Source organism: Dreissena polymorpha, chromosome 5, assembly GCF_020536995.1.
Source record: "Dreissena polymorpha isolate Duluth1 chromosome 5, UMN_Dpol_1.0, whole genome shotgun sequence".
Taxonomy (NCBI): domain Eukaryota; kingdom Metazoa; phylum Mollusca; class Bivalvia; order Myida; family Dreissenidae; genus Dreissena; species Dreissena polymorpha.
The window spans coordinates 41,618,396-41,645,082 of NC_068359.1; the positions used below are offsets into that span (position 1 = coordinate 41,618,396).

The window sequence follows — 26,687 nt, forward strand, 5'->3', positions numbered from 1 at the left end:
TAAATTGATTCTGAAGAAGATCTGTCCAGTCTAGTAACAAAAAAATGCATTGAAATAGGGGAATTATGAAGATTTGGAGAGTACATGTATTCATTGCATAATTTCTATACCTGCGAGAGCATGTGGTGCATCTTGAGTCAACAAAGTAAATATAGAAGCATTCATAAAGTATACATTTCATTTGCACCAACAGCTTTCCAACATTAAATAATTAATGTATTTCTTATAAACAAAGTAGTTTTCTCTGGAATTGATGTTGTTGTTATTTGCCATTTGTACATGTGTTATTTTAGCTTTGTATTATTATTTGCACTGGCCATGGGTTTATAACATACCTATTTATTATTATGATGTTTATGCTCATTTAACTATTTGAAGTTTTTATCATATAAAATTTTTAATGCAAGTTTGGTGTTTAATATAATCAGCCATGCACTTAAGGAGACACAAAGAGAGAACTTAAGTATCCCCCTTTTCACTTCACAGTCTCATATCGAGTTCCACAATCGTAACTTCACAGTCTCATATCAAGTTCCACAATCGTAACTTCACAGTCTCATATCAAGTTCCACAATCTAACTTCACAGTCTCATATCAAGTTCCACAATCTAACTTCACAGTCTCATATCAAGTTCCACAATCGTAACTTCACAGTCTCATATCAAGTTCCACAAGCTAACTTCACTGTCTCATATCAAGCTTCCCCCATTAACTTCACTGTCTCATATCAAGCTTCCCCCATTAACTTCACTGTCTCATATCAAGTTCCACAATATAACTTCACTGTCTCATATCAAGTTTCACCCATTAACTTCTCTGTCTCATATCAAGTTTCACCCATTAACTTCACTGTCTCATTTCAAGTTCCCCAAACTAACTTCACAGTCTCATATTGAGTTCCACAATCTTACTTCACTGTCTCATATCAAGTTACACAATCTTTCTTCACTGTCTCATATCAAGTTTCCCCTATTAACTTCATAATCTGATAACAAATTCCACAATCGAACTTCACTGTCTCAAATCAAGTTTCTCCCATTACCTTCATATCAAGTTCCACAATATAACTTCACTGTCTCATATCAAGTTTTACTATCTAACTTTACTGTCTCATATCAAGTTCTCGCAATTTAACTTCACTGTCTCATTTCAAGTTTCCCCTATTAACTTCAAAATCTCATATCAAGTTCCACAACCTAACTTCACTGTCTCTTATCAAGTTTCCACAATCTAACTTCACAGTCTCATATCAAGTTTCTCCAATGACTTTGCTGTCTCATATCAAGTTCCACAATATAACTTCACAGTCTCATATAAATTTCCCCCATTTAACTTCACAGTCTCATATCAAGTTCCACAATCTAACTTCACTGTCTCATATCAAGTTTCCACCACAGACTTTACAGTCTCATATCAAGTTTAGCCCTTTACTTCACAGTATGATTTCACCTTTACTTATTTAACTTCAGAGTTTCATATCAAGTTTTACCTTTTACTGTAGCATCTCATTATCAAATTTCCCCCATTTAGTTTCAGAATCTTACATCAAAGTTCCTAGTTTTACTTTGCAGTCACTTTTCAAGTTTACCTCTTCAACATTCAGAGTGTTATATCATTTGTCCTACTTTAAATTATGGCCATTTTTCAAGTTCCCCATTTACTTCAGGTTGCATATCAAGTTTCAAGCTTAATTTTGGGTATTGTATCACATTACACTTTTATTTCAGGTGTACTCACTTTATCAAGCGTCTTATATGAAGTATTCCCATATTACCTTGCTAGAGTCTCTATTAAGTTTCTCCCTTTCTCCCAATTCCCCTTTTTACTTCAAATACTAATAATTAGTTCCCATCTAACGTCATGATCGCAATTCAAGTTCTCCTTTAACTTCAGGGTCTCATTATCAAGTTTCTTCAATTAAGTAAGGAGTCTTATATCAAAGTTGCCTTTTTTACTTTAAAGTCTCACATCAAATTAATCCCATCTAACACATATCAAGTGTCCCCCTTTTAATTATGGCCATTTATCTAGTACACATTTATTTCAAGTCGAATATCAAGTCATGTATCAAGTTTTCATTCAATGATTTTATATCACAAAAATCTTTTCTTTCAGGGCATATATCAAGTTCCTCTTTAATCTTAAGGTCTAGTATGAAGTATCCCTCTTTTACTTCTCTAAGTTATTTACCAAGTTTTTTATTTACTGCATAGTTCCCCTTTTATTCAAGAGAGCAAACAGCATTAAACCAGAACAGCCTGCGAGTAGCTTGCAGTCTGTTTAGGTTTTATGCTGTTTGCTGCACATAAGTATCTAAGGGTTGGAAATGAAGCCTTTAAAACTTGAATCTAATAATAAAGCTCTTTTATTAAATGTAACTTTCTAAGGGACAACAAACACGTCAAAATACGTATCCAAGTGGTAATGGTTAATTAAGGGTCTTGTATGGAGTTAAAACATTTTTACTTCAGGGCCTCATAGCGTGTCTACTAGAGAACCTACGTCTGATGGAGGATGAGCACTTCTCGGCGTTGATGTTTGTGAATCACCGCGGCCCGAAACTTCACGGCTTCCTCATGAAGGTGCTTTTGGTGTTCAAGGTGCTGGTTGACCCACATATCTTCCCCCAGGACTGGTCCACCATGAGGATGGTCTCTAATCAGTATGATGCATTTATATTACTGACCTTTATATTTCGTATTTGGTGCATTATAATTATACAGGTATGATATGTATGTGAAACTTGTGAAGTTGGTCTAATCAGTTCAATGCTAGTGAAAATCACAGATTTTCTGTCATAAATAACATAAAAAAATATAATTAAAATAATATGTGGTGCTGTGGCCACCATTTTAAATAGGTGTGTGATCAATCTCACTTTGACAGGTAGAAAGGATGTTAAAAAATCAGCAAGATACATTTACATCACTAACCTTAAAAACCCTTCTGCTCAAATATGCATTTTGAAGAGTTTTAAGTCCTTTAGAAAATCAAATTAAATTGAAGACCTTGCTCATTACATGTATATGCAAGTTTGAAAGGCTTCATTTGAAACCCTTTTGACACTGATGAACAGCAAACAGCATAAAACCTACACAGACTGAGAGTTTCTCGCAGGCTGTTCTGGTTTTATGGTGGTTGCATACAGCCATTTTAACATTGCTTCTTGGGAAAGGTTGAATATTCTAAAACCTTAACATTGGCTCTACAATAAAAGTGCTTCCACCTACAACTTTGAAACTTCATATGTAGATGCACCTTGATGAGTTCTGCACGCCACACCCATTTTGGGTCACTAGGTCAAAGGTCAAGGTCACTGTGACCTCTACAAAAAAAAAAAATTCTGACAAGCTTTCGCAGCCGAGCGTGGCACCCGTTATGCGGTGCTCTTGTTGTGTAATAATTATCATTCAAATCATCTGTGGTGGTGCAGCCCCTATTTTGAATAGATTGTCGGGCATTTATATTTGTTGTCTAACAAATTATTATGGTCCTCTACGAAGTGTATTTAGATCATGCCCCATGGGTCAAAACTGGATGCACACCAGGGGTGTCATGATTTATGTAGACTTATTAAAGTTACAAAATCTTCTTGGAATATAACATCATGTCATGGTCCTTAAACGAAGTTTCTTTAAATAATGCATCTTTGGTCAGAACATAATTTTTAGCTCACCTGATTGCTCAGGTGAGCTTTTGTGACCGGTCTTTGTCCGTCGTCTGTCCGTCCGTCCACATTTGTTCGTAAAAACTCTAGAGGCCACATTTATTTCCGATCTTCATGAAACTTGGTTAGAAGCTTTGTCCCAATGAAATCTCGGTCGAGTTCGAAACTGGGTCGTGCCAGGTAAAAAACTAACTAGGTCACTAGGTCAAAAAAAAGAAAAAACTTGTAAACACTGTAGAAGTCACATTTCATGCCCAATCTTCATGTAACTTTGTCAAAATGTTTATCTTAATGATATGTTGGTTGAGTTCAAAAGTGGTTCCGGTTGTTGAAAAACATCACCGCCAGTGTCCTTATTTGGCCATAGAGAAACCTTGTTAACACTCTAGAAGTCACAATTTTTATGTGACTAGAGAGAAACCTTGTGATCAAACACTATAGAAGTCACATTTGTTACCTAATCATCTTGAAACTTAGTCAATACATTGGTTTTATTGATTTCTCTGACAAGTTGGAAAATGGCTCAGATCGGTAAAACACACTTTTTAGCTCACCTGATTGCTCAGGTGAGGTTTTAGGATTTGCTTTCTTTGTCTGTCGTCCGCCCGTCCACATTTGGTTTGTAAACACTCTAGCATTCACATTTCTCAAGCATTCTTTATCAAAGTTGCTGAATGAAATCTCAGTCAAGTTTGATAATGAGCAAAATCACATAATTAATGCCATAATTATTGCCCTTAGGTTGTCCAAATTTTCATTATATTATACAAAATCCTTGTAACACTATAGCGGTCACAATCTTGTTTAGATTTTATGAATCTTGGTCATAATATTTATTTTTGTAAGCAAAGTTTGATGTTTGGTTAGGGGGGTCAACTCAAAATATAGGTCACCCGGTCAAATCTTACAAAACCAAAAACACTCCATACGCCAGAGTTTTGGTTCAATAATGATGAAACTTGACCAGGATCTTTGTCTGGATAATATCTAGGTCAAGTTTGACGTGTGGTAAAGATTGAATGAACCGATTCCTCTCAGGTGAGCGAACTAGGGCCATCTTGGCCCTCTTGTTAAAATCTTTTTGGTATATAACATCATGACATGGTCCTTAACAAAGTGTCTTTAAATCATGCATCTTGGGTCAGAATCAGCCACACTCCAGGATCATATGACAGGGATTTCTTTTGGCTTCATATTTTACAGCCTGTGCATTTTGGATTGGGAAAAATAGCGTGATCGATAAACCATGCTATTGGGAAAAACAAAACATTATTTTGGTCAGAGTGTTTTGGGAACAAATGTTACTTTTTGCCATTTGAAAGTAGCCTGTAAGAGGCTGTAATTTTGGTGGGAAAAATTGCTGAGTATGATTTATATAGATTTGTGTTGGATAATAACTGAATAAGATTCTTCCAGAGCACATGGCCCACAGCTTTAGTTAGTGACATCAGATAGAGATTGCAAAGATTATTTAATATTGTCCCGTGGATCACAACTATCAATGCCTGTGGGTCACGTTATTAAAATAGGTTAATATAGTGACAACATATTTTTTCTCTAAAGCAAGGCCAAGATTTGTTTTGTTTGGCATTTAGCTTTATATAGTGGTCCCCAACAGTTGAAATTACTTTATACAGAACAGCTAACTTGCAAATGAAAAGGATGGTACTCAATCCGAGAAATTCATTTAAATGCGTCTAATTTAAGTGATGCTGTACCACACGTACAAGATCACTAAAATGCCATTGACTAATAATAAAATCCCACATTGCAATAAGGAAAACCTTTTTTTTCAGCATCATGTTCTTGTCGATGGAGCACTTTGCAGACGCCATACAGAAACACTTCATGAAGGACTTTTCTGTGGAGGTAACTACTCTGGGGCCTTAACCCTTGACCACTCAGATTTGCATTCTTTATATTCTTTATTACACATTTGGAGTCCGTTAGAAAAACAAATAAGATAAAGGATTTTTCTGAGTAGATTAAATGTGAAGGCTTTATTTCCAACCCTAAGGTACTGATGAGCAGTAACACTAACATTTGACTGTTAATCAAGTTTCAACCCAGTTCAACCAAGTGATGACATTGCTTGTTTTGACAACTGTTACCCATGTTTTACCCACATCTGAAACCTGGTGGTGGTATTCATTATTTTGACCACTGTTAAAAATATTTTGACAACTTTAAGCAATGTTTTGACCACCGTTACTTATGTTTTGACCACTGTTAACCATATTTAGACCACTGTTACCTATGTTTGACCACTGTTACTTATGTTTTGACCACTGTTAACCATGTTTTGACCACAAGTACCCATTTTGTTTACCCCTGTTAACCATGTTTTGACCACTGTTAACCATGTTTTGACTATTGTTACCTATGTTTTGACCACTGTAAACCATGTTTTGACCAATGTTACCTATGTTTTGACCAATGTTAACCATGTTTTGACCACTATTAACCATGTTTTGACCACTGTTACCCATGTTTTGACCACTGTTACCCATGGTTTGACCACTGTTAACCATGTTTTTACATCTGTTAACTATGTTTTTACCACTGTTAACCATGTTTTGACCACTGTTGACTATGTTTTGACCACTGTTAACCATGTTTTACCCAGATCTGGAACATGTATTTCAACCTGGTGGGGATATTCACTGTTTTGACCACTGTTACCCATGTTTTGACCACTGTTACCCATGTTTTATACCACTGTTACCTATGTTTTGACCATTTGATCACTATTGACCATCTTTTGACCACTGTTACCCATGTTTTGACCACTGTTAACCATGTTTTGACTATTGCTATCCATGTTTTGACCACTGTTACCCATGTTTTGACCACTGTTTACAATGTTTTGACTATTGTTACCCATGTTTTGACCACTGTTAACCATGTTTTGACCACTGTTAACCATGTTTTGACCACTATTAACCATATTTTACCCAGATCTGGAACATGTATTTCAACCTGGTTGTTGCCTTCATCACCCAGCCTAGCCTGCAGCTGGACCGGTACTCAGAGGTGAAAGCAGAGAAATTCAGAAACAGGTAAACACAGAAATAGTTGTTTGAACTGCCACGCCGTTGTACTTTAATCCAAGAAAACTAATGCTGAAAGTGTATGAAATGTAAAGGTATACAAATAATATGTTTTTGTTTCATCTGACTAAAGTACATTTGAGTTGCGCTGTGGGAAATAGGGCTTAATGCATGTGTCATCCCACAGGCTAATCAGGAATGACACTTTCTGCGTTAATGTTGTTTTTGTTTAACAAAGTTTTTTTTTAAGGGAAAATCCAGTGTAGGTGTAAAGTTTTGTCTCTGATTAGCCTGTGCAGATTGCACAGACTAATCTGGGACGAAACTTAACGCATATGCATTAAACCCTGTTTGCCCAGAGTATGTCACAAATAGGTCGCCGTTGCGAAGTGGGTATGGTGTCTGACTAGCGACCGGCAAGTCATGGGTTTGATCCCCACCGTGCGAGTGTTCTTTAGATTTTCCCATAGACACCATGTACTGGTTTTAGTCCCAAGAAACGGACTCAAGAGCGTTTCAAATAAGCCTTAGGCCTAGGATGCAATCAAGCTAAAATAAATAAGTTTAAACTAAGGCTCAAATACTAAAATTGTTCAAAATTTATTTTTTCGTTGTTTTACAATACCAAATTACATTTCATTTTGACAGATTATTGCCTTAAACACTCAGATTTGCTAGCACTTTCTACATAGAAACAGTGAACAGTTCATAGTAATATTATTATGATGAATGTAATTTTTGACAGAAAAATCTTCATGAGACTAAGTATTCAAAATGTAGAGTCCTTTTTTGTCAATTACATTGTTTTACTTAGTGTTACTTTTCTCCTTCTTTGTTCCTTTTGTTAAATGCCAACTATTTTGATCGTCGAAAGCAGTAACTAAAATCAAAAGACAAGGATTCGTTCAGTTTAACGTTTTGTACATTGGTGTTTAGCTGTTGTTTATTTTGGGACTAAAATAAGTCTACCTGGCCTTGAACGAGTTTGAGGTGTTGTGTACCTGCCAACTTGTGTAGGAAACTTGAAGGTCGGTTTATCTCTAGACTAAAGTGTTATTCTTGGGTCTACCGCTGTTTACAAATAATGTGATACCTGGCACCTGTTATGGTCTTGATGTTATTAGATATTAGGTTGAACATTAGCATGTACGAATGACAGCTTTATCAGTTTCAGTTACAAAGATCTTTATAAAGAAGTGAAAGTGCTAAGTGTAAATCCCATTTAGATGGAAAGTGTCGCCCCTGCCCATGCATTAAACCCCATTTTCCCAGAGTCAGGCTCATACATTTTTATTCCTTGCCTCAATCTATGCCAGATACCAGGACATGCGTGTTCTGATGGGGGTGCAGGTTGAGACGCTGTGGCAGTCGCTGGGAGTCCTGCGTCGCAACTTCATGCCTGCCTTGATGGGCCCGTTCCTACAACTGACCCTGGTCCCCGCCGTGGAGGTGCGCAAGGCCACCCTGCCCATTATTTTTGACATGATGGCGTGCGAGCAGAAGGTCCATGGACACTTCAATATAGTATGTGGATTAAAATCTTCATGTTCACAAAACTGTATTTGTTCGTCGTTTATGTTTATATTTTGTATATTGTTATTAATATTCTGAAATTTAACTATTTGATTTTTAATCTAGAGTTTTCATCTTTATAGTTAGTTTTAGTTAAGTTTAAATCATATTTGTTTTGCCTTGGTTTCATCAAAAGCCAAAAGCTTATTGAATCACTCTCTAGTCTTTTTCCTGGGTAGAACTAGTACTTAGTGTCTTTCGGGGAGATTTTAAGAATGCTCCCACAGTGGGTGTCTAACACATGACCTCCCGGTCGCTAGGAGGACACCATATCGACTATGCCGCGGCAACCTCTTTATGTTGACAAACTTACATTTGTAGAATGTTCTTATGTTTAGATTAAGTATGTTAATATAATAGTTAAGGAATTCTGTTAACTTTTCAATAAAATTCAATAAATAAAACACGCATACATTATTCCTGCTTATATGACGTCATGCATTTGGTATTTTTATCATCCTCTGATAAAATTACAAAAGTTATGCCAGTTTTTCGACCTTGACACTTACGGTAAACATTTTACAACATATAGCGTCTATATTTTTATTTTGATTTCATGTTAATAGTTTTTATCCCCGTATATATATTATACTAGACATGGCGCGGCAGAGGCCGACGCGTATCCCCACGCCACATGTTTGACCCAGGGGGCACCCCAGGGTTAGTAATGGGGCCATGCATAGTTGAGATTGACCGTATTGTCATAAGAGATGTTCAGTATCAATTGGAAGTGAATCAGTGTAGAAATGAAGAAGTTAATGTAAAATAACATAAAACAAGAGATGTGTTTGTTATAAATACTATGCCCCCTTCTGCGCCGCTTTGATTTATTTAAAAAAAATTATCATTTGGCAGGTTCATTACTTACCTCCCTTTAAATCTTATTACTTCCCTTGGATTTGTTTTTTTTACCTTTGACCTTGAAGGATGACCTTGACCTTTCACCACTCAAAATGTGCAGCTCCATGAGAAACACATGCATGCCAAATATCAAGTTGCTATCTTCAATATTGCAAAAGTTATGGCCAATGCACCATACCGGGGGGGGGGGGGGCATAAAAATAAGTGAAATGAGTCTTACCCGGCCCCACCCCAACCCCTATAACTTTTGACCCAGGGGTCAGATCAAAATTCCAAATAGTGCAGGGTCGCACATATGCTCATAGCTACCATGTGTGAAAGTTTCAAGGTTCTAGTGCTTATAGTGTAGAAGAAGATAGTGGCCAGGACGGACGGACAGACGGACGGACGGCGGAGATAACCACAATATCCCCACGCTTTCAAAAAGCGTGGGGATAAAAATTTTGAATGCACACATCATGATTAAAGTTCAAGAAAATTTTATATATATATATATATATATATATAGATAGATAGATATATATATATATATATATATATATATATATATATATATATATAAACTAAGTGAATGAGTGATGGTTGTAAATACAAAAATGCTAGAAAATATGCAATTCTCTTTTGTACCTCAAAATTTCAGGGCTTACAAGCACATATGATCATCGCTTAGATATGCAAGTTGCACATTGTATACATGACTTTCTTGCAAATAGGTTTTTGAGCATAGGATGCTTTTTTTCACAGATGTGAAGGTGTTAAACATCAATAACATGTCTGGTTGGACACTCAGGCCCTTTAAGTATTTCCTTGATACCTCATGAAACTTCTCATGAACATTTTGTTTTGTATTGTTAGAAAAAAAAACACTCTTATTTTGGGCTATGCTTCCAAAAGAACACCATTATCGCCATATGATTACTTTGTATTAACTAATTGCCTACTCTTTTTAACTCTTTAAAAAAAAAGTTACTTATTAATGTCACATTCATAAGATATATGATTGTTGCCTATTCAGTATTGCTCCTCAACTATTTAGCATTATTTTACTGCTAAATGTCCGTATAAATAGAGGATGTTTGTAGGTTACAGTAGATTATCAATTTTTACCCGTTCCCCAATAAGAAGCAAAGTAAAATGGCTTTTGCAACCAGCATAAAACGAGTAACTCGCAGTCTGTTCAGGTTTTATGCTGTTTGCTGCTCACCAGGGTTGGAAATGAAGCCTTAAATATGTGAATATAGTAAGAAAGGTCTTTTATTAAATACAACTTTCTGAAGGACTACAAATGCGTCAAAAAACTTATCTCTCTAAGTGGTAAAGGGTTAATTCAAAAGCGATAATAGAAACAATTTTTATGACAAATGGTGCAGCCATAAGTGCAAATATATATTTCTTTTCTATGATCACTGGAGAATAAATTGATACTCTTGCAATAACCAACTAATATTATTTATATTAAATGCTTTTCTTACCCTTTATTTACATTTAAAAAGTGTTCAGTGGGCAGATTTTGCTCCAATAATGCCATAATGTCAAAAAATCATCATATCACACAGTCAAGCAGTGAAAAATTTAGAGATTTTCATTGTTATTTTTCGCTGTTGGAAACAGTGAATTGTGTCTTGGACATCACTGATATTTCATTATAAACAACAGAAAAACATTAAATACATAAAATAGCTTAGTGAGACCTTGCAGTGATTTCTTGTTCAGGTTGCGAGTTCCCTGATAGAGAGGCTTGACTTCCTGTTGACCCAGGAGCACATGGGTGATGATCAGTACATGGAGCTGTTCCACAAAATGTAAGATAATTCTACTAGCTGATACTTGTTCCACTAGCTACTGTAACTGTGTAACTAGTTGTCCCCTAAAGGTTTCACCGGAGGGGACCTATGGTTTGCGCTCTGTGAGTCTGTCTGTCACATTTTTCTGGATCCTGCGATAACTTTAAAAGTTCTTCATATTTTTTCATGAAACTTGAAACATGGATAGATGGCAATATGGACATTATGCACGTCATTTCATTTTGTTCCTATGTCAAAAATTCTGGTAGCTATGGCAACAAATAGACTAGAAACTGCTGAAAATGGTGGTTTTCTGGATCCTGCAATAACTTTTAAAGTTCTTCATATTTTTTCATGAAACTTGGAATATGGATAGATGGCAATATGGACATTATGCAGATCATTTTATTTTTTTCTTACATCAAAAATTATGGTTGCTATGGCAACAAATATAAAAAAAATCTGACAATGGTGGAATTTCTGACAATGATGGAGCCGGTAGGGGACATATATTGCTTGGCAAAAGTCTTGTTCTATTTGTGCCTTGCGCTGGAAAAACAGGTTTTAATGCATGTGCATAAAGTGTCATTCCAGATTATCCTGTTCAGTCTGCAGAGGCTTATCAAGGACAACACTTTCTGATTTAATGGTATTTTTTATTTAAATGAGTTGTCTACTTACCAAAAATCCATTTAAGGCTCCAAGTGTTGATCCTGATTAGCATGTGCAGGCTGCACAGGCTAATGTTGGAAAGACTTTACTGATTCCTTTAAGCCCCCTTTTCTCAGAGCGACGCTAATGTTATTTTCTTATATAAAAAGATATTGATGAAGGGTTAAGAGTAACACTGTATCTACTTAACTCCAATATTAATATTGGAGTTTAGTAGATACATCAGGGTTACTCTTGCACATTTCAAAGATGCATTCTCATCCTTTGAAATGTAAGCATGTATTTAATTTCAGTGTTGCCATTTAAATGAACATCATGTGTCATCATTAAATATACAAGTATTGCATTATGATTAAATGGATCCATGGATTGTTGAATGTCCGTTTTAAAAATGGTGCATATAATTGGAACACCTGCAGTAGGCGCTGGGAGAGCAGCAGCCAAGAAAACAATGGCCTCTCATTATTTCAAAAAGTTTAAATCAGATCATCCTGAAACTTTGTAAAAGTGTGTGTGGGCATAATATATCTTGACCAAGTTTGATAACCAATCAGATCTCATGAAGAACTTTCGAAAGATGGCAATTGAATTATGATAAAATTGGCAAAATGAACCTTGCCATCTCATTAACTTAAGTAGTTTTAATCTGATCATCTGCAATTTAATTGATAATTTTTTATGATTATAATATCTCAAACGAGTTGGATAACGAGCCTAATTGCCTCTATTTAATATAATGCCCCTAGCATTATCCAAAATATATGTAGCCAGCTCTTTAATAATAATTAATGTCAGTTTTAAATAAGGTTAGCTTGAATAGAGGTCACGCTGAGGTTGGTATTTGAGGCTATTCAGCTCAAGGTCAAAGGCAATGTTACTAAACGATAGAAAAAATGGTTTCTTCTCAATTTCTTCAATTTGGATGGATTTATTGCATTCAAATTGAGTGTGTAGGTAACTTAAAAGAAACCCTAGCCTAGGAAAAGTGATATGCTTGATGGTTTGTAGTGCCACTTTTGAAAAGCAGCTCTCTATGTCAAAAATCAAGGTCACAATTCAAGGGCAAAGGTCATTCTTTGTTAAATAAATGCTTAATACTTTGTCTAGAGCAAACCTTTGGATGGATTTGCAAAAGAGCACTGCTGAAAGTGATCAGCATTATGAGACTTGAGCGTCACACACAAAAACCAGGTCACTAGGTCAAAGGTCAAATTCACACATCAAGATCATCTGTTTTAACATAGTCTTGAGCAAATAAAGGTGTTAAAGATAAATTTGCAGTGTATACGTTTACAAGCATCATGATTGGCAAACACTATAACTAGGTCACTGGGTAAAAAGGCAAGATCACAATTTAAGGTCAAAGGTCAGATAAAACAAATCAATTGAGACTTTGTCAAATCATTTCAAGATTTTTTTTTATTGACTGTTGTATCACTGTGACAATAAATTTCTGGTTTTAAAATTATGTGAAAACAGTTTGCAACTGAATTTGACATGAAAAACGGTGTGTTTTTGGTGAAAAAGACCTCTGATGCTGTTTCTCATGTTCTTTGTCTAGCTAAATAACCCTTTGCATGCTGGAACCGAATTTTGAAGGCCTTTGCAAACAATTTGGATCCTGATGAGACGCCACAGAACATGGCATCTCAGGATCCAAACTGTTTGCTATTCTGATAGTATTCTTTGAAAAAAAATCGAAGAAAATGCTTATTTTAGAAATTCAGCAGACAACATTTTAGCAGACAACAAATTTCCCAGCATGCAAAGGGTTAAGGATACATGACTGTTACCATAAAAAGAGAAGTTTGTGAATATTGTTGGATTAGTCTGAAGGGAAAATATTATATAGAGTTCACTGTTCATAAATAGATTAAAATAATTGTTGCTAATTTTTATTTGCACTCAGTTATAGAAATGAAGATTTGTGTTAGAATTTCATGTTGAAAATTGTTTGTTAGTAATTGCATAAAATAGCTTACAGCTCATCTCAGGGAAATATCAAAGGAATTTATTTCAGAATTTCACCCTAGATTATAATAGTGGTGGCTATAGTGTTGGCTATTTGCTTAGTGCGGTTTTAAAGTATTGTTTGTTTCATAAATCCACCCCAAATTTAAGCATATTTTGAACACGAAATAAAATTTTATGTCAATGTTTTCATTGATGGATTGTCAACCTGTTAACCCGTTGAGAATGCAAGGCAAACTTGGCAAACAACTCTTTAAAATGTTGACCATCAAATTAAGGGTAAACTTGATTGTAAACAATTATCAAACATTTGTATTCATAAAATATTAGTGATCTTTTTTTCTGATAGCATGTCATTTCCTGAGTGTTTAATGTCTTTGTGGAGGCAAATATTCTATTCTCAACAATGATTTCTTTAATGATTTAAAGACAAGTATTTGTTTACTTTAGAGAATGGTGCGAATATTTGTGAAAATGATTACCATGACAACTGTATTGTTCAATTATCTCCATTGTTCAAGGCCTGGGGAAGTTCAATAGATTCATCTGAAGCATGTAATGTGAGTGATTGTGATATGTTTGTCAAAAAAAGGACGCTTATGACATATTGTCAGTCAGCGTGGCTTATGGACTTACATGAAAGGCTTCCTTTAAATTGAAATTAAATTGAGCGGATTCGGTAAATTTTGTCAATGTCTTTTATAGCCTTTGATACAAGTTGTAATGATATTTGCCAAGATATAAAAATCTTGTAAAGGAAAAATAAATCCTGATTTGTGCTAAGTGTTTAAAGTGCTCAGTTCTATTACTCTGTTACAATGAAAATAGATAATAGATTGGATCAAATAAAATGGTAGATTTGATAGAATTTTCAAAATTCACAACCGTGGCTGCTTCAGAAGAATAAGGATTTGTTTAAGTATATTTGAGGACAGAATTGGTATTTGTGTACCCGTGTACAAAGACATAAAAACTGGTTGATGAACAAGATTTGGTGATGATTCCTGTGTTAGTTATTAATGGATTTAACTCAAACTTTGAGATTGCAGGTCTGGGAATAATGGAATACTGTGCATTTAATAGTTTAGACATGAAAGTTCTTTAAAATTGTATCTTTATATGCTTTTTAATTTTCTATAATGAATGATGTAAATATGTGTGTTGATAAGTGGAAAACTGTTTCTGACTAAAATGGGAAATGAAATACTTATGGCTTTGGTTTTGACATCATAGTTTTTTGTCTAAATGGTAGCCAGGAACAATGTTTGGAGTTAATTTGCCACAATGAAAAACAGTTTTAAAATCTTTTAGGTGTAAAATATATTTTAAGTTTTAAAATGGTGCGTCTCAAAAGTTTGGCATACCGCAGAACTTCCTCTGTGTTCTGTCCTGCTAACTGCACATGCTCCAAATGTCAGGCGGCGGAGAAAAAACAGAGGAGAAAATCAGACACCAGGTATTTCTTTTGCATAAACTTTGTGCATAAAAATGCCTACCATTATGTGATATAGAAGAAAGTTATTGGTTATTGGCTCATTGCACAATTTTTTTATTTGTATGCCTCCCGGTAGGGTGGCATATAGCAGTTGAACTGTCCGTCAGTCCGTCTGTCAGTCTGTGCGTCCGTCCAGAACTTTAACATTGGCCATAACTTTTGCAATATTGAAGATAGCAACTTGATATTTGGCATGCATGTGTATCTCATGGAGCTGCATATTTTGAGTGGTGAAATGTCAAGGTCATCCTTCAAGGTCAAAGGTCAAATATATGGCTTCAAAGCGGTGCAATAGGGGGCATTGTGTTCCTGACAAACACATCATTTGTTTATAATATAAATCTATTTGATAATTATCTTCTTTTTCCGTTAAGTGGAGATACTTTAATATGAATGAATTATTAAAAATTGCAGACAGCTAGGTGTCATTATCAAAAAAGATGGTAATTGGTCAATAACTTTAGTTTGCAATGAACACTCTTGATGATACTTTGCTTAGATCAAGCTTCTACCTTGTGGATGTAAATTGGTTGTTTCTGGTCACGGTCTGCTGTGTGACAAGCCAAAGAGACAGTTTCTGCTCAATGACTGCAATTTGGTTGAAGATATTGCACTGAAATTTTGTGTGTAGGTAGCTTTCTGTTAATAAAATTAATATTCTTATTATAACACCCAACTGAATGTAAGATATTCATAAAACATATGTTTATGTGAATTTATATGAGGTCAATCTTGAAATACATGTACATTTGTGTTTTTTCAACAATGCATTGTATGCAGTTTTACCCCTTGTATATAGTAATGTTGACATTATAAGTAAAATAGACAATTGCATATAAAATTGCATCTTTTTAATGTACACAGCTACTACAAAACTTAAAGTTTAATTGGATTTTTTTAACCCTCTATAAATGAAACCATGTCTATGTGTGAATGAACATAGTTTAAAAATACAGTTAAAATGATAAAAAATACTGTCAAAGCCATGTAAAAGTGTTTGTTAAACTGAAAGTATAGTGAGATTATAGCTGATTATTCCAAAAAAAGCATTAACAACATTAAATGAATAGGTTTGTTTCAGAAAGATCACCAATATGATGTCAATAGCAAGTTCAATGTTTATTTAAAATTCACATAATACAGTCGTACAAGGAGCTATATGGGAAAATAGGCAAAGGACAAACTGTATTGTCTGCCTGGATTATAAAGATAGGTTAACATGACCATACAGTTACAGTGTCATTATCAAGTGTATGTTAAAAGCCTGAAATGATAATGATAATAGCCCTCCCATCTCACCCCATATTGTGAAAGTACATTGATGGGAGATCAAGAGGCTGGGGGTTGTTGACCTGGATTACTTTAAACATCCTGTTAAACAGTGGAAGAAATAAAATTGATAACATTGGCTACATTGCAAAGGATGAGCTGATAGGAGGGATAGGATGGGTATTGTTATAATAGAGACTTAAGGGATATAAATCATGTGGTCATGAAATCTCTATGTTGTCTTGCTAAGTTATTAGTAGATAATCATTTCTAAAAAAAGGTAAAATATGACAGCATACTGATTCATTGTTTAAAGTAAAACAATAGAGATGTAACATGAACATGAAAAATATTTGGAATAAAACTCTTCATAATTATTTTGAAAAATGGATTTTATTACAGAAGAATTTGCATTTTATTTTTACTTTTGTTCAGGTCCATTTGTTTCTAATTAAGTGTCAGCCTTGGACTTAACAATTTCTCTGAAATAACACTTTTACGGGTTTTTAGTGTGAAACGCTTTCAGATATTTACCTGCTTTTTGAAGTGCAAGTCTACCTGCATAACTCTTAGATAAAGGTTTAGTTTTTATGACCCTGGTAGGGTGGCATAATAGCAGTTGAACTGTCCGTCAGGCTGTGCGTCCGTCCGAAAACTTTAACATTGGCCATAACTTTTGCAATATTGAAGATAGCAACTTGATATTTGGCATGCATGTGTATCTCATGGAGCTGCATATTTTGATTGGTGAAAGGTCAAGGTCAATGCCATCCTTCAAGGTCAAAGGTAAAAAAAATCAAAGGGAAGTAACAAGCTTTAAAGGGCGATAATTTCTATTTATCATGTGGCAGGTACAGATCATTTTCACAGGGGAAGTAATATTTGTTATAATGAAAAAAAATAATTTAATCAAAGCGGCGCAGTAGGGGGCATTGTGTTTCTGACAAACACATATGTTGTTTTGTACATATGTGGAGTTTTGTATACAAAAGTGGAATAAGGGACTTAATGTGCCTTATATTTCTTTAGATGACATAGAACATTTTTTCCTGATCATGAAGCCCTGTATGAAGGGAGATTGCATAGGTTAACACACAATTTGTTTCACTCACCTGAGCACAACCTGCTCTTTGTTTGCTTTTTGTATCGCTGTTTGTCGGTCATCCATCATGGGTCGTCAACAACCATGTATAAGTTGGGTTTCAAAACTGGGTAACAAAGGGTCAAAAGCTATTTTGCTAGAAGCTATTTTAGGTCATATTAACGAAGAAGTTGAGTTCAAAACTAGGTCAGTAACAGAAAAAAATTGGTCACTAGATCACGTGGAAGAAAAAGCTTGTGAACACTTTGAGATATGAGGTCTGTCCAATTGAAAATATGGCTGTCTTGAGACGAGACATTTTTTATGATGGCTATAGCCTCAGGTGGGTACATCAAACCTATGCCCCTTGCTTTCAGTATTTAGCTCGCCGTTTTCGGAGAAAACCCGAGGTATTGTCATAGAAAGCTCGTCGTACCGTCCGCCGTCTGACGTCAGCTGTTGTGCTAAAACCTTAACATTGGCTCTAAAAATCGAAGTGCTTCCACCTACAACTTTGAAACTTCATATGTAGATGCACCTTGATGAGTTCTACATGCCACACCCATTTTGGGGTCACTAGGTCAAAGGTCAAGGGCACTGTGACCTCAAAAAGAAAAGAAATTCTTACAAGCTTTCATTTATTCAAAATTGCACCTGTAGGGGAGCGTGTCACCCGTTATGCGGTGCTCTTGTTACAATGTCTTCTCAAATCTTCAAACAGTCTTGAGTATACATTCTCATCATTATTATAGAAGTTTGCATCTTTTTTACCTGACAAAGTTACAAACTTTGTTGTCCAAAAGTTTCAGCGTGTTGATTGTTATAGTTAGAAACTAATAGTAAGCACTACTCATTTTTATTTTGAATTGATGCAATATTTTCAAGAGATTTTGTTTAAAAGAAGGCAATCTTGTTTAACCCTTACAGTGCGGGAACCGAGTTGTGAAGGCCTTTGCAAACAGTTTGGATCCAGATGAGACGCCACAGAACGTGGCGTCTCATCTGGATCCAAACTGTTTGCTATTCTGCTAGTATTCTTTGAAAAAAAATCGAAGAAAATGCTAATTTTTGAAATTCAGCAGACGACATTTAAGCAGACGACAAATTTCCCAGCATGCAAAGGGTTAAAAAAAGGCTGCATCTTAGAAACTTCGCTTTTCCTTGCAAATAACCCTGTAAAAACCAAACGATATATAAAAGTCACTTTGATCTTTTCTGCAGAACTCGGTTATATTTGTATTAGATTTCTTTTTAAATTTTGACTGTAAGCTTGGGAAACCGCCTCAGAATGTTCACGCTTGTCTTGCTAAACCTTTTTGTACTCTGGTTTGGCTTATGAAGACAACAATTTCAGACAAATATTTACTTTTTGCTGACATTTTCTGGCAACCATTCCAGTAATCTGTGAATTAACACTAAACAGGTGAGGAGATGTAGCATTTCAGAAAAATTGACCGGTTCCATAAGATTTCAAGCTACTGGGTAATATGCTGTTGTTTTTTTATTTGAAAGTTGGAGGTTGCTTTCACTTATAATTGTTTACGTTAAGCTTGATGGAACAGTGTAAGCAGGATCTGGATTTTCCTGCATGCCTTATGGAAAACTGCTATTTACTTTTTGTACATACAGTAATTATTGAGTCAAATCGGTAAGATTTCGCTCACCCTTATATTTCTCTTTTACAAGAATGGCAACTATTTTTCTCACAAATACCAGAAGTTCTGACTGCTCTCCAGCTTCATCTCTGTCCAACATTATATGTTGTATATTGTGGTTTGTTTTGGCTAGAAGTCCTCTTTTTTAATGCTAAACAGGAAATATGTGTTCAATTGCTATCCTAGAATTAGGATTATATTATTAGGATTATTATATTAACATTGTATTATGTGAATTTGGAATAAGAAATCAAACTGGAAATGGACATTATTTTGGTGATTTTCTCAAACAAAACTATTCATTCAATGATTTGAATTTAGTTTTGAAATATTTTATCTATACTTCAAGCTTAATAAGCAAATTTCCATGATTTTTCATTAACAGTTATTGTATTTTTATAATTTTAACTGAATTTTTAACAGTGTTTATGTGCCTCATGGACACAGTTTCATTTTATGATTTTTTTTTAAATCAATGAATAATCCAGTTTTGAATTAAAATCAATTTAAATGATGCTATTATATATGCAAGTATCTATTATAATTATAATTTGTCAAACTAAATACATACAACATGTAAAACTGCAAATTATGCAGTTGAAAAAACACAATAAATTTCCCAAATTGATGTCTTATTCCAACTTCACATAATACTGTGTTATATACATTTTTTTTATTAATTTGACTTTGATTGCTATGTTTATGGCAGAATCTGTGATATCCCAGTAATGGCCACTAGCTTTAGGATGTACATTGGTATCCATAACAACCAATGTCAAGCTTTACATGACCCCAGCATGCTCCCAGTGACCTTGAAAATGTTCCATTCACTAAATGACCCCTATTTGATATCACACAGGCCCAGTTTCCGTGGTACAATTGCAGTTTAAGGGGCTATTAACTAGAAACCATGTGTGCAGTCAATGTAGGTTTTAAACCAAAACAAAGATCTAATTTCTTATTCTTCAATTTGGTTTCAAGAGTTGAATGTTACCAGACCTGTGCACTGGAACTTAGAGGTTTTTTTTTTTTTTTTTTTTTGAATCAGAGTTTATTTACAGGTCCTACCGGCCTCTTCACGAGGTCTTTGAGGTTCGACCTGTGAACTTAGAGGTTGTAGGTTACCGGGATACTTATAAGTGCATGTCAGGGCACAGTTAATGTGACCTTGATGAATTGTTCTTTTTTTTTTTCAAATGTATCAAAAGCAAAAATATAAAACTTATATGTATAAGTGCATATCAGGGTGCAATTGATATGACCTTGATGAATTATTCTATTAAAAATAACGTGTATCAACAGCGTAAATATAAAACATTCAAAGTATCAATTAATTTAAAAGTCAATGAGGGCCCGTATTTGCTAACTCGTTCTTAGACTTAAGAATAAAGAATTGGACTATATAGAGAATAATAGGTTGGTGACGTAGATGGAGAATGGTTATCTGGCAAGTCAGAGGAAGTTATCGGCTCACCCAATAAGATCCTCCGACGAGCCAGATAACCATTTTCCATCCACGTCACCAACCTATTATTCTATTTATCCTGTCACATTTATAACATTCGTTGAAATGTTTCTAAAATATCTAGTTTTCGATTATTTTGTGTTTAAATATTTAATATGGGAAAAAAAACACTCGACTAAAATATTGTGACGTCACGTCATGCAAAACGCTTCGCTAGCTTTCATCTTGTTAAACAACACAGAAATCGAGTCAATCGTTATTAATTCAATACACAAAGACTAAATTATGCTGTTAAAAAAATAATGTTTAAACAAACAGTACTTTACATTTATTTTGTATTTTTTTAAATTGAAATAAGTATATTTTATTAAAAGGAAATAGTACAGGCATGCGCATGCGCGAAGAGCAACTGACGGATATTCGAGATCACGTGGTCATCTAGCCTAATATCTTTTGGGATATTAGGTTACCTGGTTATCGGGCTGATTTAAAGGCATGTGACAGGATAAATAAATTTACATCACATTTTGAATATACAGGCTTAGTTGTATGCTTACTTCATTTACATATTGCTCTTAACACAGAATTATAGATGTGTTACCTGCTATGCTAGAGCTGACTTTCAAATAGTTATAGCACATATGAATTTTAAGAATATTAAGAAAACTTGAGTCTTATAATCAGTTGGTTAATATAGGCCCCGTATTTGAGGATCTGTAGATGCCAATCATCACATAATTATATGCCACGCCAAAGAACACTTTTTCGTCCTTTTTGTGGACTTTTTTCTGTATACAATATGTCGGTTACTATTCATTGAACACAATGAAGTACTATAAGAAGTGTCAGATTTGTATGACATTTAAAACTGCAGGGAACTCCTGTCAAAATATGCCAGGCCACCAAAATATAAGTGGATGTAGGGAACCTTCAAAATGTCTGTCTTATATCAGTCCATCTTTATTTGGAAAATGCTTGTTTGTTATTGTTTTGACAGCCTTCATAAAGAAATTCAAGAACGTCCTTCAATCAGAAGAATTTCAGTGAAAGATAAATGGTTCAGATTGTTTCTGGAATTTCATTTTTCCTAAAATTATATTGTGTTTATCATGAAAACAATCTTTTAATGTTGCCAACAAAATTGTTGAAACAATATATTTGTCTTACTTAAAGCTTAGTTAAGGATCAGGGTAATAATTATTTGAAAAAGCATAATATTTTTTTTAATTACTGTTACTTGAAAGTTATAGACATTACATTACATTTCCTGATATATTATTTTTGTTTTTATAACAAACAAAAGTATTTTATTTTATTTCCTTCAAACATACACTGCAAACTTGTTTGAGCAGTGTTGTTAAATCCTCACTAAATATATCAGTCATGATCCCATTTTATAATTATAATATAAATAAATATGCCTGACAATAAAAAGGAAGCTGTCAAAATGTTGCACAGGAGGAAAAAAAGGAAATCATTCAAATTATTTTTGGAGCAGTCTTTGGCATGTTTATTCCTTTGCCCAATACCTGGCTCTTAAAAACCTGTAGCTGTATTTTTATATTGAATGTATAGCAAATATAAATCACATTTTTGAGGCAGTCAGAAGCCAATTAGAACCTGTGGAGAAAATGAATGTCTGCCATATGGGGGCGAAGTTTGGGGGCTTTGAGATAAGGGCAGCTTCTGTGGCTGCTAATGATGGCTTTGATTTCTTACACAATGGTGGGTGTTACCATGCTGAGATAAAATTAATTGACTGTTAATTGTCTGTGTTTTTTTCTGCAGCTGAAAAGAAACTGTGCAGAGAAATGAAATATTGTATTCACTTTAGCTTGTAATTTCTGCAGGGTTTAGGATAATCATATAAAAGGAATATTGAAAACAGTATTCAAAGTGTTTTGAACACAGTCATAGAAGTTTGATACGTTAAATAGACAATCATCCTACCACTGTACGTCCCATGGTCAACAATTATCAAATTATGAAACACAGTTTTAATGGTTATTTGTATGCCCCCGGATCGATTGATCGGGGGCATATTGTTTGTGGCCTGTCCGTCTGTCATTCTGTCCCAAAACTTAAACCTTACAGTAAAGTTTTGCAATAACTTTTGCAATATTGAACATAGCAACTTGATATTTGGCATGCATGTGTATCTCATGAAGCTGCATATTTTGAGTGGTGAAAGGTCAAGGTCATCCTTCAAGGTCAAAAGTCAAAAAATACAATCCAAGGGAAGTAATAAGCTTTAAAAGGGAGTTAATTTCTAAACCTGCCAAATGATAAATTGAAATTTTATTTCAAAGCGGCGCAATAGGGGGAATTGTGTTTTTGTAGCCACAAACAATGTTGAACATACATTCCGCCATCAGCAACAACAACAGCATAAGCTACCCTCCAGCTCACAAACTTCAGATCACCCTAAAAAAATGCTCAATCCTATACCATCACCGCAACAAACAAGGCAACAACAACAACCTAGGCAACAACGCCATCATCAGCAACGACACAGGATATCCGACCACCCCGCGTATTCTCCCTTCAATATACATAGAAACCGGCTACGCATGGCCCGTAACAGCTCGACCCCGATCATGCGCCATAGCCTCCGCAAAGGACACGCGATTGCACCGCCGTTTCCGGTCTTCTTTCGCCACGCGTATGGAATATATTAAGTTAATCCAGTAGCCTTAAGCCCGTACGTTAGGTCAATTTAACACACCAAACCCCCAATGTCTGCGACAGTTCATACTCATAATATAAACAGTCTTACAATTATGTCGTGGAACGCCCGAGGGGTTACCCATAACTCAAATGCAAAAATGTACGAGCTTCAAAATTATGTTAATAACAACGAAGTGCATGTAGTATGTCTCCAGGAAACGAACTACAAAAGTAATCACAGACAAGTTCATTTAAAAAGATATCAAGAACCTGTGAGAGGTGAACAAAGAGAAAAACTTATAGGCACTGGGGTTGCAATATATGTAAAATCGGGCATTTCATTTACTAAAATAAACATTGATCAAGATTGCCCTATTGAATCGTGTGCCCTCACACTGTACTTGACTAAGCACCAATCATTCCGCATTCAATGCGTATATGCTCAAACTAAAGATAATACGTGTAAAAATTATGCAAAAATTTTCTATTCAGTTGAACATAGAAAGAATAATATTATTGTTGGCGATTTCAATCTAAAACACCCCTGCTGGAACCCCGAGGGTGATCCACGATGCGACGATAACTCTGAAAATCTCTTAAAATTAATTAACAATAACAGCATAAACTTCCTTAACGACGGTCAAATAATGAGATTGTCTGATCGCGAAGATCAACCCGACAGCGCGATCGATCTAGCCCTTACCTCAGCCCATCTTCAAGCTATAAGCGATTTCAATGTCATTGACGACTCGTTTGGAAATAACCATCTTCCAATCATAATAAACATTAAGACAAGAATAGAGAATACCCTTCCGTCCACACAACACAAATGGAAAATACACAAAGCCACACCTGAACAATGGAACAACTTTAAAACTCAGTGTAATAATGAGTTCCTTCCTAATGTAGATAATACTGACACCAACTCTTACTTCAAATCCTATATAACAAAACTTAAAACTGCGCTTGATAACTCAATCCCTGTAAGCAAAACACCTAAAAAACTCAAACGGTCTGTACCATGGTGGAATCAAGAATGCACATACGCCATTAAATATCGTGAAAAATGTAGGAGAAAATGTATCCGAATCAGAACCGGACCTAAGTATGACAACTATAGGGAAGCCCGCAAAAGTGCTAAACAAGTATGAAAAAAGGCTAAATTAGAAAGCTGGAACGAATTTTGTAATAATCTCTCACATAAAACAACTAGCAAAGAACTATGGGATCAAGTTAAGCGCATGCAAGGCAGACCCCCTACTAATACACCTATCTTTCGGGTTAACAACGAAGTTCTTGTATCTAACGCAGATAAAGCTTCTGCCCTGGTACAACATTATCAAAAAGTAAGCAGTGACGAAGGCTACTCTGAAACATTTATTGCAAAGAAAATAAAAACAAAAAATGAATTTCCTGTCTGGCTACAATCTCTTACCGAGGAAAAAACTCACAAGTACAATGCTCCTTTTAGCCTGTTCGAGCTCGAATCAGCTCTCCTTACATGCAAAAATGGCGCGCCGGGCGACGATTACATCCATTATAAGATACTTAAACAACTTCCACTCTCGGGGAAACAAGAATTACTTGCCCTTTATAATAAATCATGGTCTGAAGGTACTCTTCCTGATGAATGGCACGAGGCCACAATAATTCCGATCCTTAAAATCAATAAGCCTAAAGACTCTCCAGCCTCATATCGGCCGATCTCTTTAACCTCTACGTTCACCAAACTAATGCAGAAAATGATAAAACCGAGACTCTGCGCGTATCTAGAAAAACATAACAAAATCTCAGAAGTCCAATCGGGCTGTAGATCTAACCACTCTTGCGAAGATCATTTAGTACGCCTTGAAGCTGATATTAAAAGAGCCCAAAATCTCGGTCAAACCGTAGCAGCCGTATTTTTAGACCTCACAGCCGCATTCGATAAACTATGGAACGAAAACGCCATTAAAACATGTAATACGTTAGGAATAGAGGGTAAAATGCTCAACTGGCTTGCAGCTTTTCTTACAACGCGTAAAATAAAAGTGAGACTGCATGACGCGACATCAGAATCAGTTGAGACTATAAACGGCTGTCCCCAAGGTAGTGTCCTATCTCCAATATTATTTTCCGTGACTATGAACACCCTAGACAGAGAAATTAAGGCACATAATTCACAAAATAACACTGATCTAATCAATTTATCACTTTTTGTAGACGATGCAATATGGACCACATCAAAATCGCCGAATCTAGCAATTACTAAAATCCAAAAAGCCCTAACTGCAATAGAAAACTGGAGCGCATCGTATGGCTTCCAAATAAATCCCACAAAAACCCAAGCAATCTTATTCCTTGCCAGTGCACAAAAAGTAGCGGCCAATGCACGTAAAGCAACTCGATCTAAGAAAACCCCTAACCCCCCACAACTTACTCTATGTGGTGCTCCTCTTCCGCTTCTTGACAACATTACTTTTTTGGGTATGACATTTGACAAATATTTAACATGGAAAGACCACATCCTTAAACTAGTTGCACGCTGCCAAAAGGACCTCAACTTTCTAAAATGCATCCAAAGAAACAACTGGGGTACGGATAAAAAAGCCCTTATGCGTATCTATAAAGCCACTATCTGGGCAAAAATAAACTACGGAAGCATTGCGTACAATTCAGCCAGTGACACATTACTCAATAAATTACAAGTAATCCAAAATACGGCACTTAAAATTATAACTGGTACACGTAAATCTACAAGCACCGTTCTGCTGCACGCTGAATGTGGAATGATAGAACTGGGTCAACAAAGGCAAATCAACCAACTTAAATACCGCGCGCGCACGCTATCTATGGGACCACACCTCCCAATTAATCTTAGTGTTACTGAAGACCCGGCCTACCAAAAAAGGAAAAAGAAGAGTGGTCTCCCGTACGCGCAGAACGTGCTCGAGCTAGGCAAATATTATGAGACTATTGACATTAAAACTCAGGAACCTACATACTTTAGCTTAAGAAATCTATCAAAACCAAATATTGACTTACATCTAACAACATTAATTAAAAAATCCGACAACGACCCAAACAGTGGCTCTATAGCTCAAAACTATGTAACAGATAAATATGGGTTACACCCAGATTTTCACTGACGGTAGCAAAAATGAGGAACTTGAAATAGCAGGCGCGGCTTTTGTAGTGTATCAACCCAAAAATGTCATTATACATCAGTGCAAGGTAAAATACAATAAAGAACTGTCTATATTTGCTTGCGAACTAGCTATAATAAACAGCGCCATAAAGTGGCTCAACGAACTTGAAACTCACGAACGCTCAAACTACGCGATATTAACCGATTCTCTCAGCGCCTTACAAGCACTTAATGCAGGATCATCGAAAACGCGTCCCGACCTAATATGTGCAACATTAAAGGGAATCACAAAACTAGCAAACAACAATATCACTCTCCAATTCGTATGGATCCCGAGTCACGTAGGCATTC

At 35.4% G+C, this 26,687-nt stretch overlaps 1 protein-coding gene across 1 annotated transcript in view; it reads left to right on the forward strand.

Annotated features, from left to right (window-relative positions):
- LOC127831182 (dedicator of cytokinesis protein 3-like) overlaps window positions 1-26,687 on the forward strand; it is a 168,526-nt gene that overhangs the window by 91,835 nt on the left and 50,004 nt on the right. The window contains exons 31-35 of the mRNA XM_052356175.1: window positions 2,472-2,662; window positions 5,464-5,536; window positions 6,626-6,726; window positions 8,034-8,241; window positions 10,864-10,952. Coding sequence (XP_052212135.1) covers window positions 2,472-2,662; window positions 5,464-5,536; window positions 6,626-6,726; window positions 8,034-8,241; window positions 10,864-10,952 — 662 coding nt within the window. The remainder of the gene's footprint in view (window positions 1-2,471; window positions 2,663-5,463; window positions 5,537-6,625; window positions 6,727-8,033; window positions 8,242-10,863; window positions 10,953-26,687) is intronic.